The sequence below is a fragment of the Cyprinodon tularosa genome, unplaced genomic scaffold (assembly GCF_016077235.1).
Source record: "Cyprinodon tularosa strain WSP-4 unplaced genomic scaffold, ASM1607723v1 ctg386, whole genome shotgun sequence".
Classification (NCBI taxonomy): Eukaryota; Metazoa; Chordata; class Actinopteri; order Cyprinodontiformes; family Cyprinodontidae; genus Cyprinodon; species Cyprinodon tularosa.
Window position 1 is genome coordinate 490,042 of NW_024039103.1, and position 15,217 is coordinate 505,258.

General features: G+C 36.0%; 1 protein-coding gene across 3 annotated transcripts in view; it reads left to right on the forward strand.

Moving 5' to 3' along the window:
* The window catches only part of shank1 (SH3 and multiple ankyrin repeat domains 1), a 130,944-nt gene that overhangs the window by 69,872 nt on the left and 45,855 nt on the right, over window positions 1–15,217 (forward strand). For all 3 annotated transcript variants that reach the window (XM_038297323.1, XM_038297325.1, XM_038297324.1), the window contains exons 8-14: window positions 5,245–5,361; window positions 5,688–5,765; window positions 6,441–6,507; window positions 6,933–7,102; window positions 9,640–9,761; window positions 11,457–11,614; window positions 14,790–14,903. In XM_038297323.1, the coding sequence (XP_038153251.1) occupies window positions 5,245–5,361; window positions 5,688–5,765; window positions 6,441–6,507; window positions 6,933–7,102; window positions 9,640–9,761; window positions 11,457–11,614; window positions 14,790–14,903 (826 nt within the window). The remainder of the gene's footprint in view (window positions 1–5,244; window positions 5,362–5,687; window positions 5,766–6,440; window positions 6,508–6,932; window positions 7,103–9,639; window positions 9,762–11,456; window positions 11,615–14,789; window positions 14,904–15,217) is intronic.

A 15,217-nucleotide genomic window follows, 5' to 3' on the forward strand; every position in this document is an offset into this window, starting at 1 on the left:
AAAGAAAGAGCAGTCCCTATAAAACCTAATAAAGCCATCTACTAAATCACAGATAGAAGAATAAATGGAGATTTTAGAGTTTCTTTTCAACAGACATAACTCTGGTTCTCTTCAAAGGTAAAGCCAAAACAACAGTGATACATGGTGGTGGCAGAATCATTCTGTGGGGTGACACCTCTTTTAGCCAGAAAAAGGACTTATATCTACAATGATTTACCCAGAATAAAACTGAAGTTGTGGGACAAGTTAGCAAAGTCGTGATCGAATCTGTAAAGAATGCAGTGGAGAAGATATTTTTTGATTATCTGATAGATTTGGAAACATTCTGGAGGTGCTGCAGGCAAATTCATTCAAGTCCAGATGTGCAGCATGGAAATAAACTTACCAATGGAGGCTAAGTGGTGGTTTAAATCTACTGATGCAAAGAAAGAATAGTCCCTATAAAACCTAATAAAGTAATGTACTAAAGCATAAAGTAATGTACTAAAGCATTTGAGTTTTTTTTTTCAACAGACACAACTCTGGTTCTCTTCAGAGGTAAAGCCAAAAGAACAGTGATACATGGTGGTGGCAGAATCATTTTGGGGGGTGACACCTTTCTTAGCCAGAAAAGGGACTTATATCTACAACAATTTACCCAGAATAAAACTAAAGTTGTGGGATGGGTCAGCAAAGTCGCAATCAAATCTGTAAGGAACTCAGTGGAGAAGATATTTTCTGATTATCTGATAGATTTGGAAACATTCTGGAGGCGCTGCAGGCAAATTGAATAAGTCCAGATGTGCAGCATTGGAGGAAGTGGTGGTTTAAACCTACTGTTGCAAAGGAAGAGTACTCCCTATTAAAACTAATAAAAGAATGTACTAAAGCACAAATATTAAAAAAAATGCAGATTTTATTTCATGGTTTCATGGAATAACAGAACTATGGAAGCCCGTTTCCGCCACTCTGTAAAAAAAAAAAAAAAACTATCTCAATATAATGAGATAGTAACTCAATATAATGAGATAGTATCTCATTATAATGAGATAGTAACTCAATATAATGAGATAGTATCTCATTATAATGAGATAGTAACTCAATATAATGAGATAGTATCTCATTATAATGAGATAGTAACTCAATATAATGAGATAGTATCTCATTATAATGAGATAGTAACTCAATATAATGAGATAGTATCTCATTATAATGAGATAGTAACTCAATATAATGAGATAGTATCTCATTATAATGAGATAGTAACTCAATATAATGAGATAGTATCTCATTATAATGAGATAGTATCTCAATATAATGAGATAGTATCTCATTATAATGAGATAGTAACTCAATATAATGAGATAGTATCTCATTATAATGAGATAGTAACTCAATATAATGAGATAGTATCTCATTATAATGAGATAGTATCTCATTATATTGAGATAGTAACTCAATATAATGAGATAGTATCTCATTATATTGATATAGTTTTTTTTTGTTTTTTTTACCAATTTTTTAAGTTAAAATTGAGTATTTTTGGTCAATAGCTCCCAGGTCATGTGACCTATTGACCCCAAATCAGTGTGAAATTGTTCTACTAGTCTCTGTAGATGGGGCACACTCATTTGTTTTTCATTTTAACTCTTTTTTTATTTTTTACCAATTTTTTAAGTCAAAATTGAGTATTTTTGGTCAATAGCTCCCAGGTTATGTGACCTATTGACCCCAAATCAGTGTGAAATTGTTCTACTAGTCTCTGTAAATGGGGCACACTCATTTGTTTTTCATTTTAACTCTTTTTTTATTTTTTTACCAATTTTTTTAGTTAAAATTGAGTATTTTTGGTCAATAGCTCCCAGGTCATGTGACCTATTGACCCCAAATCAGTGTGAAATTGTTCTACTAGTCTCTGTAAATGGGGCACACTCATTTGTTTTTCATTTTAACTCTTTTTTATTTTTTTACCAATTTTTTTAGTTAAAATTTAGTATTTTTGGTCAATAGCTCCCAGGTCATGTGACCTATTGACCCAAAATCAGTGTGAAATTGTTCTACTAGTCTCTGTAGATGGGGCACACTTATTTGTTTTTCATTTTAACTCTTTTTCTATTTTTTACCACATATGGACACCCTTATGCTTGAACATGGTGTTCGTTATGGACAATCCATGACGAGCACAGAAGTCCAACAACAGAACACCACTCGAGTTCAGATCGGGGCGACCATTCCTCCCAACCATGCCCTTCCAGGTCTCACTGTCATTGCCCACGTGAGCGTTGAAGTCTCCCAGCAGAACAAGGGAGTCCCGAGGAGGGGCACCCTCCAGTTCTCCCTCTAAGGACTCCAAGAAGGGTGGGTAATCTTAACTGTTGTTCGGCCCGTTAGCGCAGACAACAGTCAGAACCCGTCCCCCCACCCTTAGGCGGAGCCCTCTCGTTCAACCGGGATGAACCCCAACGTGCAGGCGCCGAGATGGGGGGCAACAAGTATGCCCACTCCTGCCCAGCGCCTCTGACTGTGGGCAACTCCAGAGTGGAAGTATGTCCAGCCCCTCTCAAGGAGACTGGTTCCAGAACCAGAACCATACGTCAGGTGAGACAGACTATTTCTAGCTGGAACCTCTCAGCCTCACACACTAGCTCCGGTCCCTTCCCACTAGCGAGGTGACATTCCACATCCCAAGAGCCAGCTTCTGCAGCCGAGGATCGGACCACCAGGGTCCCCTCCCCCGGCCAACACACATTGCATACGACCCTTATGGCCCCTCTCACGGGTGGTGGGCCCATGTAAGGGGGGACCCAACAATTCACACTGATTTTGGGTCAATAGGTCACATGACCTGGGAGCTATTGACCAAAAATACTCAATTTTAACTAAAAAAATTGGTAAAAAAAAAAAAAAAAAAGAAGAGTTAAAATGAAAAGCAAATGAGTGTGCCCCATCTACAGAGACTAGTAGAACAATTTTACACTGATTTTGGGTCAATAGGTCACATGACCTGGGAGCTATTGACCAAAAATACTCAATTTTAACTAAAAAAATTGGTAAAAAAAAAAAAAAAAAAAAGAAGAGTTAAAATGAAAAACAAATGAGTGTGCCCCATCTACAGAGACTAGTAGAACAATTTTACACTGATTTTGGGTCAATAGGTCACATGACCTGGGAGCTATTGAAGAAAAATACTCAATTTTAACTTAAAAAATTGCTAAAAAATAAAAAAAGAGTTAAAATGAAAAATAAATGAGTGTGCCCCATCTACAGAGACTAGTAGAACAATTTCACACTGACTTTGGGTCAATAGGTCACATGACCTGGGAGCTATTGACCAAAAATACTCAATTTTAACTAAAAAAAATGGTAAAAAAATAAAAAAAAGAGTTAAAATGCAAAACAAATGAGTGTGACCCATCTACAGAGACTAGTAGAACAATTTCACGCTGATTTTGGGTCAATAGGTCACATGACCTGGGAGCAATTGACCAACAATACTCAATTTTAACTAAAAAAATTGGTAAAAAATAAAAAAAAGAGTTAAAATGAAAAACAAATGAGTGTGCCCCATCTACAGAGACTAGTAGAACAATTTTACACTGATTTTGGGTCAATAGGTCACATGACCTGGGAGCTATTGAAGAAAAATACTCAATTTTAACTTAAAAAATTGCTAAAAAATAAAAAAAAGAGTTTAAATGAAAAATAAATGAGTGTGCCCCATCTACAGAGACTAGTAGAACAATTTCACACTGATTTGGGGTCAATAGGTCACATGACCTGGGAGCTATTGACCAAAAATACTCAATTTTAACTAAAAAAATTGGTAAAAAAAATAAAAAAAGAGTTAAAATGCAAAACAAATGAGTGTGCCCCATCTACAGAGACTAGTAGAACAATTTCACACTGATTTTGGGTCAATAGGTCACATGACCTGGGAGCTATTGACCAAAAATACTAAATTTTAACAAAAAAAATTGGTAAAAAATAAAAAAAAAAGAGTTAAAATGAAAATCAAATGAGTGTGCCCCATCTACAGAGACTAGTAGAACAATTTCCAAGTGATTTTGCGTCAATAGGTCACATGATCTGGGAGCTATTGACCAAAAATACTCAAATTTAACTTAAAAAATTGCTAAAAAATAAAAAAAGAGTTAAAATGAAAAACCAATGAGTGTGCCCCATCTACAGAGACTAGTAGAACAATTTCACACTGATTTTGCATCAATAGGTCACATGACCTGGGAGCTATTGACCAAAAATACTCAATTTTAACTTAAAAAAAATGGTAAAAAAAAAAAAAAAAACTATCTCATTATATTGAGTTACTATCTCATTATATTGAGATACTATCTCATTATATTGAGATAGTTTTTTTTTTTTTTTTACAGAGTGGCGGAAACGGGCTTCCATACAGAACAGAGTGACACTAAAAGTAACACTTTTTTTTCTTGTCTTTTGGTTTATCTTTGTTTGCACCGTTTTCTGTAATTATCATCATGCCAAAAACAAAAAAACAAAAGAAAGATTTTCTTTCTTTTATATGTTTTACTTTATCTACAAACCTGAAAATAACAGTAATGTCCAAAACAAAACCCCCAGTGGTTGTAAAGGTTGCAGAGTCCTGGTCTGTTAGAAACAACGTGCCTGGATCCATGTTTCCAAATCTACTTTGTGTTCCAGTGTGTCTACATCATCCATCCACCTCTCACCCCTCATTCCAACCATCCTGCTAATGTGATCATTTATCACCTATGAAGTGGATTTACAAGGCTGAGAAAAACAGGTATAAACTGTTTGTTCTTCCTGTGTATTTCATCAGCATCAGTCTTATCATAAATCCCTTGTGTCTTTATTTTTTCTATAATATAATAGTATTTTACTGGGAGATGAATTAACTGCTAGCTAATTAGAGTTTCTCAAAGAACAATGCTTAAACTCTTCCAATAACTTCGCTGTAGTCGTCTTCTGGCTGTGTTTGCTGCGACAGACTGAAGGTTTGTGTTGGTCCTTATGATTGGATCTCACTTGTTTCCTCACCAGCTCAGTTTAGTGTGGGTGTTAATTAAATCTGGTGTCACGTTATGCTTCTCACCTTATGCTTCTCTCTGTGTCAGTTTCCACTGGGTCCTTTTTTTCTGCTTATATTTAATCATCTTTCCCAATTCCTGTTTGTTTATTATTTCCCCTACTTTTGCTTCTTTGAGTGTCTTCCTGTGTTTTTATTTTGTTTTTATTTTTTTCTTCTCCACTGCCATCCATACACAGTCCTGCCAACATGGGAACTCGCAGCATCTGGAGCACCTACTCTTCTACGGGGCGGATTCGTCCTCCCAGAACGCCTCTGGAAACACTGCCTTGCACATCTGTGCTTTATACAACAAGGTAGACACATCAAGAAGACACAGAACAGAGTTTGAGCAGAAAAAACAAACGTATGAAGCATATTAAAAGCACTTTAGTCTTAAAACTATCATGCATTTTTTTTTTTTACAAGACTAAGGAGCCTATTTATTTGATTTTCATAGTTTGTTTTTTCTCAAAGATTAACCATATTTTGTCTTTTGTTTTAATCACAACTTTTTAATTTTTTATTCTGATAATTCCCTATTTTGTTCTTTAGGAAAAAATAGTACATAGGAAAAAGCTAAATAAGTGAGTGATAATCACGGAAGTATATTTCTCACCCTGCACTGCATGGTTTCTTGCAGGAAAGCTGTGCACGAATCCTTCTGTACCGTGGAGCCAGTAAAGACATGAAAAATAACAGCGGACAGACTCCATTTCAGGTGAAGCTTGAGTGACATGGATACTGTAAATTATATTTTAACTGTTGTTATTATGCGGGGAGGTTATCTGACCTAAAATGACTTTTTATGCAAAACAACAAAATAAAAAATGAGTTTAATTACATTTTTTTTCTTTTAAGTTCTTAAATAATACGAAAGCCGCTGGTTTCTCCTTCATTTTTCAGATGAGAGAAAGATGTCTCCTAATTTTGTAAAGAAAGCCACATTAATTCGGAGGAATGAAAATTCCAGCTAATAAATAAATTAACCAGTAATTAATGTGTATAAATGGCCTTGAATATAAATACATTAGAATTCGGGAATCCCCAACCTCGGTCCTCAAGGCCCGCTGTCCTGCAGGTTTTAGAGGTTTCCCTGCTCTAGCACAGCTGATTATAATGATTGCAGTAGACCAAAAGCCTTTTAATCAGCTTTCAGTTAAAATCAGCTGTGCTGGAGCAAGGAAACCTCTAAAACCTGCAGGACAGCGGGCCTCGAGGACCGAGGTTGGTGATGCGTGCATTAGATAATAGACATGTGTATGTTAAATGTTGATTTTAACGAGTGATTGAATTACTAAAGCAAAACATTTTTAAAAAAATTATAGTTTTCACTTTGAACAAAACAAACAGGGTTGATATTTCTGACTCTGATTTGCTTATTGTTTTTAATCAGGTGGCTGTTATGTCTGGGCATTTTGAATTGGGTGAAATTATAAAAAACCACCGGGATACAGATGTGGGTAAGTGATCTACATCCTCATATTTATTATTCATGTGATCCAAACACATCCCCCACCAATGTCTTTGTTTCCATGCAGGAATACTTTATGGGAATAAAGACTTAAGTACAGGAACGCAGAGCTAAAAGGAAGTGAAAATTTTGACATGGGATGTGTTTTATCCTTCAGCTGATCATCTATTCATGTGCTATTCATGCAAAGTTTTGGGCTAACAGCTCTTTAAGAATTTCTGGTCACAACTAAGGGAAAAGAAATGAAAAATTTTAGGAGAAAAGGGGAGAAAAGCAGCAAAAGTTCAGAATGGCAAAGGAAACTTTCAATAAGTGTCAATCTGGCTAACTGGTTGCAAATTTAAGAACACAGTGGATATTTTGAGTGAAATCAAAGATCAAGCTTTGATTGTTTGGTATTTTTTTGTCTCCCAGTTCCTTTTGTTGAGTCTCCAAAGTATGCCCCCCAGAGGAGAGAGAGCACCCGCACCCTGGGGCTGCCTCATCCACACCCCTTTCTTCGAGCCAACAGTGACAGCAGCATGAACCTGCCAGACTGGATGGCTGTGCCCAACGCCTCGACCACCAACATCGTTTCTGTGCAGGTATCAGTGCAGCATTTATCAGCTCAAAGTCCGATTCTGATAGTCCTGGAAGTGAATGAGTCCTTAAATACATTTCAGGGAAACAAACAAAAAGGTTTGGAAATCTTCATTGACCTCTAGTGGCTAGATTGGCTAAATACAGCTATTCGATATTTGTAAAAACTTATTAACTTCCCTCATGTTCATTTTTTTTAATCACATATTAAATTATCAGATCTTAAGCTCCATAATGGTTACATTCATGTCCCAATCTGGGAAATAAGTTTTTCCCAAAGCAGCCTACTCTAACCCCCTACCATTGAAGCTGGTAAGGCGAGAGGGATTTAAAGACAATGCTTGTGTAAAAATACACAACTGATATGAATCAAGAACAGCTTCACAATTATCAGGCCTAAGTGCAACCTTTTGGTGCCAGTATAATAGCAACAGAAGGATAATTTTCCAAAGGATCCACTGCTACAGCCATTACAATGTCTCATTTAATTCAATTCAGTTTATTTATAAAGCACCAGTTCACATCACATGTCATCTCAATGCACCTTACAGAGAGGATTCCACCAGATCATACAGTCAAACTGGTTCAAAGTTTTCTATCTAAGGAAAAGCAGCTAATTGTATCGACTCATTGACTTGAAGGCAATCCCTAAGCATGCTTGTAGTGACAGTGGAGAGAAAAAACTGCCTTTTAACAGGAAGAAGCCTCCACCAGAACCAGGCTCACGATGCATGGCCATCTGCCGAGGCCGACTGGGGTTTAGTTGTAATTAAAGATAAAATAACCTTTTTTTTTTTTTTTAGCTTTTTTGTTCCAGACTAGACATTTAAAACACCATAAAAGTCCTTTTAAAACCCAGGATAAACCTCAGATTGTATACATTTACATCCTCCTTATAAATGCAGCAAACTAGGGCTGATTGAACCAATGGAAGGATATTTGATCCGGAAGGGTTTTTTGTGGACCGTTAGTGGACCATTGTTTGAGGCAGAGCTCTCATTTTGGCACAATTTTGCTAAATGTGCCAAAAATACTTTTTCACCCCATAAAAACGAAAGCTGGGGCAGTGAGCCCTGAACTTGAAGAGTGGTCACAGCAGATCCCTGGAAATATATCAGACATATCGGTCCAGAAGCGTACAGTTCTAGGAACAGATACTAAGCAGAAGGAAAAAGGGGGGTAGACCACCCGCGATGGGTGAGGAAGAGTATGTATGTATATATATATATATATATATATATATATATATATATATCTCCCATCAAAGTACCTACTTGAAATTCATCGAGCACCTGAGAGCACCCCATAATTTCACAAATTTCTGTAGGTACAGCATATCTAGATGCCTTTTTTTTATATACCTCTGGCTATCACAATGATTGGAAAGGATGATTTCCAATATTTGGATGGGTGACTGAGTACTTTTGCTGATATTGTGTATATGATAGAAATATAAAGTTGTTTTTTTTATAAAATAAAAAACGATTTAGAAGATAGCATGACACTGTCCTGCTATCTGCATAGCCATTGGATACATTTAAAAAAATATGCATTTGTCAAATGCTCAATCTAGAACCCTCAAGCTTCCAGGCCTCTGGTAGAGGACCTGAGCTCAGAGAGAAAAAAAAGGGGGGGAAGACCGCCCACGATGGGTGAGGAAGAGTGTTTTTTTTTTTTTTTTTTTTTTATATTATAACATTTTTGGCTAATACTTCCAGTATTACCCATTATGACTAACTTAAATTAATAATGAACAAGCCTGTTTTAATCAATAGGGTTATTGTTTTTTTATTATTATTTATCCATAGTCTTTAAAATACCAATATTTGCTAAAAACTGTACATTTTGGTGTCTTAATCATAATTTTAAATAGTAAATAAGATGCTATGACGACTTACTCCATACTTGGTAGCCTTTTTACTCTTAGATGAGTATCTTCCTGTGCAAATACTTTATACTTTTGTTTCAGAAAGAAAAAAATACTTAAGTATAATTTTTGGATACACTACCCTCCTCTTTTTAAATGTGACCCAATGCACTAAAGGGTTTTAAAGTTATAATTTCCATGTTCTTACACAAGGATGATGTTTAAAAGATGAATTTCAACATTTGTTTTGGACAAACTCACTAAGCTAAGGACCCTGGTGGACTGGTTAGATTTCCTACATATAAAGTAAACAGTAAACAAATGGACCCATTAATGAACATGTCAGCCTCTGAACTCATTGTACCATGTTGACATTCTGACATGTGCAGGAAATATCCTCCTAATCTGCCTAAACCGTTGAGGGATCTGCTGTGACGACTCCTATAGAAAAAGGCTTTTTTCCAGCTCCATTATCCATGTGATGTGTCATTATGGGTATAATATTCTTTATAAAATTCTTTTAGAGAGATGTCAATGGGAATAAAGATGGAAAATAAAAGCATGTATGGATTGAGAATATTTCTGGACATGGTTTATATTAATTCAGATTCAGTAACATGAATATTAAAACATAGCTGGATATGATGTATAAACATGTATTTTTGTTTACTCCAGGGGTATAAACATACAGGAACCTTGCGGAGCTCCAGCAGTCCCAGAGGAGCGAGGACACGATCCCCGTCCCGAGGTCGGATCGGAGACAAGGAGGACCGGAGCAGGCAGAGTCAGAGACGGGGGTGAGTCTGGCTGCTCTGGGTCTCCTCATTTCATCTCTGAGAATACAGGCTTTTAATTGGCCTCTAATTCTACGTATGGGGAAGAGAGCTGATTCTGAAGGAGTGTCACTGATGGCATGGACCACAGCAGTGTCAATTCAAACATTTATGGAGGAGAAGTTCTAGGAGCTTGTTTAGGTTTCATTGGGATCATTTGGATGGACCTGTGACTAAAGGATTCAGAGAAAACAATCCATAATGAGGGTTCTGTTTTAGGAAGAAAATAAGCTTGAAGACTGCTTGAAAGTTTACATACCCTCCCATAAAAGAAAAAATAAATTTACAATAGTAATTCAAATAACATAACCTGACAAAAGGAATAATAAATGAAAATTGAATAAATGATAATTAAAATAAATTATTGAATTTGCCATAATGGCGTGTAACGCCTAACATCTGATTGATATAAATGTTTTACATGCACATGTCTATTATCTAATGTATGTATTTTCAATACCATTTATATATATATATTTAATCCCGGTTAATTTATTTATTAAACTGGGAATTTCGGCCCCCGGAATATATGTTGTTTTATTTATGAAATTAGGAGATTATTTTTATTAAGGTGAAACCACTGGGTTTTATTTAAAAAATATTTCTTAAAGAAATCAAAAAGGACCTTGCAATTGAAAAGTGAACCATCCATACCCGTCAACAGCTGCAGAAGTCTGACTGAACATTTCCTGAACATTCCAGAAAACACTTGATTTCCATGATTGCCTCAAAGTGTTATTTTTCAAAGTGGTTTTAGATCAGGAGCTTTATCAAGCTTTTTACTGCTTTTATGTATTAATATATAAATAAACACACCCACACACACACATATATATATGTATATGTATATGTATATGTATATGTATATATATGTGTGTGTATATATATGTGTGTATATATATGTGTGTATATATATGTGTGTATATATATGTGTGTATATATATGTGTGTATATATATGTGTGTATATATATGTGTGTATATATATGTGTGTATATATATGTGTGTATATATATATATATGTGTGTATATATATATATATATATGTGTATATATATATATATATATGTGTGTGTATATATATATATGTGTGTGTATATATATATATGTGTGTGTATATATATATATATATAGGGATGGAGGAGGCAGGTATAGGGACGGAGGAGGTGGGAATGAGGGATGAGAACAGTAGGAACAAAGAGGGAGAATAACATGAGAATTGGATCATAATATGCATATGAGGGTAAACATGAAAAAGGATAAAAGAAGTAAGAATAACGGATAATAAATTAAGTCTGGGTCTAGGTATTAATGACATGAAGATCAGGGATGAAGGATAACAGTAGGGATAAGAGGTTACATGAGGTGATTATCACTGATTTCTAGATAAGAATTCCTGAAGAAAAGATAAAGTATCAACTCTATTGGTTATTGTTTATAGTTGAAATGTTGTAACAATAAATCGATTAAATTTGCAGATAAAATAAGAGTTCAAATTCTTAAAAGCTCACGTCTGGAAAATGGAAATCCTTGTGTAAAGTTTGTTATTGACTTCTTCTTTCCCTAAAGTGAATAAAATCAACTGATGATGCAAATAAACACTTGAATATAATTACACAGGAGCATAAAACTCTCTTCAATCCTCTCTTGATTTTAACTAGGCCTCCCCCGACCACTACCACCACCACCACCATACAAACGGCTGGCCAGCGCAGACGCCTCTACAGCGCCGTCCCAGGACGAGTCTTTATAGCGACTCGGTCGCACTCTGCTCAGGGGGAGCGGGAAATAAGCTTCAGCAAAGGAGACAGGGTCAAAGGTGAAGATCTAACCTTATCCCCATTTCTCAACATATGCCCTCATATGTAGGTTTGATGTGTTTTGGAGTTTGTGGTTTTGCTTCCAGTCTGTTGTGATCACACTTTCACAGAAATATTTTGGGATGAAAAAAGGAGAGATGAAAAATAGGGGCGTGAGCTTTACACCACCTGAACTTTTTTACACTTTATGTCACAATCATGGACATAATTATAATGTTTTGGGAACCCAAACCTTTTTAATGAACTGAAAAGGTCAACCAAATTTTTGAGTTTACCGATTTAATACATGGAATCCATCTCCGTGTAATTTAATTCTCAATATAAATCTGCTGTTCTGTGAAGGATTCAGATGTTTCCTTGCAGAACATTATTAAGAGCAACGAACAGTGGCAGAGTCTGTTCACTTTACACATCCTACTGACCCATCCATCTAATTAGGAATGCTTGGAAAAAAAGCAAACATTGAAGCAAATGTTTATCATATGTATCAATGCTAAGCAGAAACTATCTAACTTGAGAGGGATGCATTTGTCACTAAATGAGTCTTGGGACCAACAGCGCCGCTTTATGGAAGTTTGAGCTCCTCTGAAAGACAAGATCTAACAATATTCATATGAAACATATTTTATCAGTCATATTTCTGGTTCTCTGATTTAGGATTTACTCCAGAGAGCTAAATGTGGCATTGAATTTACAATGAATGATTGAAACCTACTGGACTTCTCAGTCAGCTGGTTCAAATCAGTTTGCTCAAATTCCAGAGCATGGGGTGGGTTCTGTTCAATATTACGACAGTGCCGTGTCACCTGTCTGTTTCAGGTCAGGCGCCACTTGGTGGCTAAAAGTTATTCATAGTTGCTTTAAAGCTTGACCAAAGCCATGTAAACGTTTTGGTCTACAGTACATGCAAAATTCTAATACTCAACCCACCCCTAAACACCACTTCCCCATGAGGAAGCATGGTGGTGGCAGCTACTGTACATGCAGAAGGAATGCAGTTTCAAAAGTGGTTAAATAAAGCCAGCCAAAAGTCAAGTGAAGATTGATGGAGGGGAAAATGCGTGATTAGAACGGTTTTATTGACATGAAAGACACAATGCTCGGGCCGATTTTGAAAAGAAACTCCGAGAACAAATGTCGGTTTTCCGATGTCCAAAGGAAAACTCATGTTTTCGTTTTACCACTTAGTAGGAAGGGGTTTCTACTCAGTATTAACTCAGGGATGTGCAATACAGATGCATGCCAGTTTTTAGAAAAAAAATTCTTTAAAAAAAATTGAGATCTTTAAATGTTTTTTTCTCTATTTGCAATGATGCAACATTTTAAAATGTATATAAAACACAGATGAGTTTGTGATTGCAATTTTGCAAAATGTGTAACAGTTTGATGGGTATGAATGATTTTTCAGTGATTAAAGAAGAAAAAAAAGATCAGTAAAAGGGAAAACTGTGGGAAATTAAGGGTTTAAAAGAGCACACTAACAAAAACATTTTACCCAAATTTTAAGATTGATGTCATTTTATTATATAACAAATTCACATATGCTTAAGATAATTTTAACACAAATCTAATAAATAAACCTTACATAATTCATATTAATTTGTATAATAAAGCTTATTTATTTAAAATGCATAAGTTTGAGGTTTATGTATTTTAAATTCTAAAATATACTCACTCAAAATGAATACTAAAGTATTTATTTGAAAGATTATTCAGGGTTCCCTTTATGCATATCCTTACAATTTCCAATAAAATAAGCTTTATATATTTGAGTTAAATACACAAATTAGTATTAACTTTAAGAAAGTATCCTTTATTTATACAAAATACATTAATCTGATCATTATGTATTTTAAATGAATGATATTTAGCATCTAGCGACTAGGGTGTCTATCACTGAAAACTCTGTAAAAAGAAAACGCTGGTTAGTGACCACGATAATCCGACAGAGAACGATTACGGACGCATGAGTCACTAACCTGGTTTAACAGTTCAGCCCGTGTCCTGAGAACGAGGTAGAATCCAGTCTGGTGGCTGCCAACAGATCAGATCAGAACAGGAAGGCTCAGAACTCCAGGAGTCCAAAGACATTTCAGGAAAACATTTCAATGGGAATTGGCAGGCACAGAGGTTGAGAGGCAGAACAGGTCAGGATCAGGAAATCAGAAACACTCAGGTTCGCTAAAAAAAACTTTCACCAATCAAATGAGACGGGAACAGGCCGGCACAGTGGCTGGGAGGCAGAACAGTTCAGGACGCTAAAAAAAACCCTCTCACCACTGGTATGAGAGAACGAGCATAATCTGGCTCTGATAACTGGATGCAAACACCTTAAATAGAGGCAGGAGCAGGTTGATCATATAGCAGTAATTAGAAACTGGGCAGAGTTAGATAGGTGAATGGAATGAAAAATTAAGTCAGTCATCAGTGCCAAGATCATGACAGTAAATGGGAATTAGTTATTTAACAAAATTACATATATTTTAAAATTTGGGTGAAATATTTTTGTGAGATAATTATGGTGTAAGGTGTGATTCAGTGAATAATGTGTGTTTAACCCACCAGATGCCTACCTGCTCATAAATGAAACGGCATCATGTCTTTCAGTTCAACTAAACCAGTACAGAGAAAATATTTTCTGGTCTCTTACCTCTAGAGTTGTCCTGTTCTCAGAGCGATGACCAACCAATGACCTTTAAACAGGTCAAAAAACAACAAGAGAACTCTAAAATGCTAATGGCTAGGCCTTAGGACCTGTTTATAAAAACCAGGATTGTTTTTATAAACTTTGAAGCTCCATCATAGTCTTTTAATACCAACAAACCCTCAGCTGGATGATGTTCTTGGGTAAAGGGTGAGGTATCTACACATGAGTTTGTTAATCAGTCCTAACTTCAGTGTAAGGTCTCCATATATGTTTGTATCTAATGTCTGCAGGTATGAATATTTGTGTGTTTGTGAGTGAGTCTAAAGTGTCGCCAGGTATGTATGTCTTGGTGAGTATGTAGGGCGTTGTGCATGTTCGTCTGTGTCCCTGTATTATCTTTTATTTTCCTGTCTGCATCACTCTTGTCGTCTTTTCATTTCTGGTTTTCCTCGTTGTCTGAGTGTGAGACACTTTCTGATTGTTGTGTTTTCTACATTTGACACGCTGCCTTTCCCTCCCCCCTCTAGTGTTGAGTATCGGCGAGGGTGGGTACTGGGAGGGGACGGTCCGAGGTCGCACTGGGTGGTTCCCATCTGACTGCGTTGAGGAAGTGGTGCTTCGAAGCCAGGATAACCGATCAGGTGATCACCACTAATCATACAAACACCCTCATAGAAGTAACCTCAAGCAATTGGTCCAACTTTTGTATTTGTTTTACTCCCTGCTTTTATAACAATTTTATCTTTACCTCATTTTATTCTACTTTTATTGTCTTATTTTACTGTTTAACTTGTGAAAAGCACTTTTTATTTTCTCTATACTAAACTGGAAAAATGTTGAACGTAACCCCAGTTTTCTCCCCTTAGCTCCACTTGTGGTATTAAGTAGAACCAAATAGAAAAACAACTGAATGGACCACACATGTAAAGTTAAATCCATCTAAACCATCGAGAGT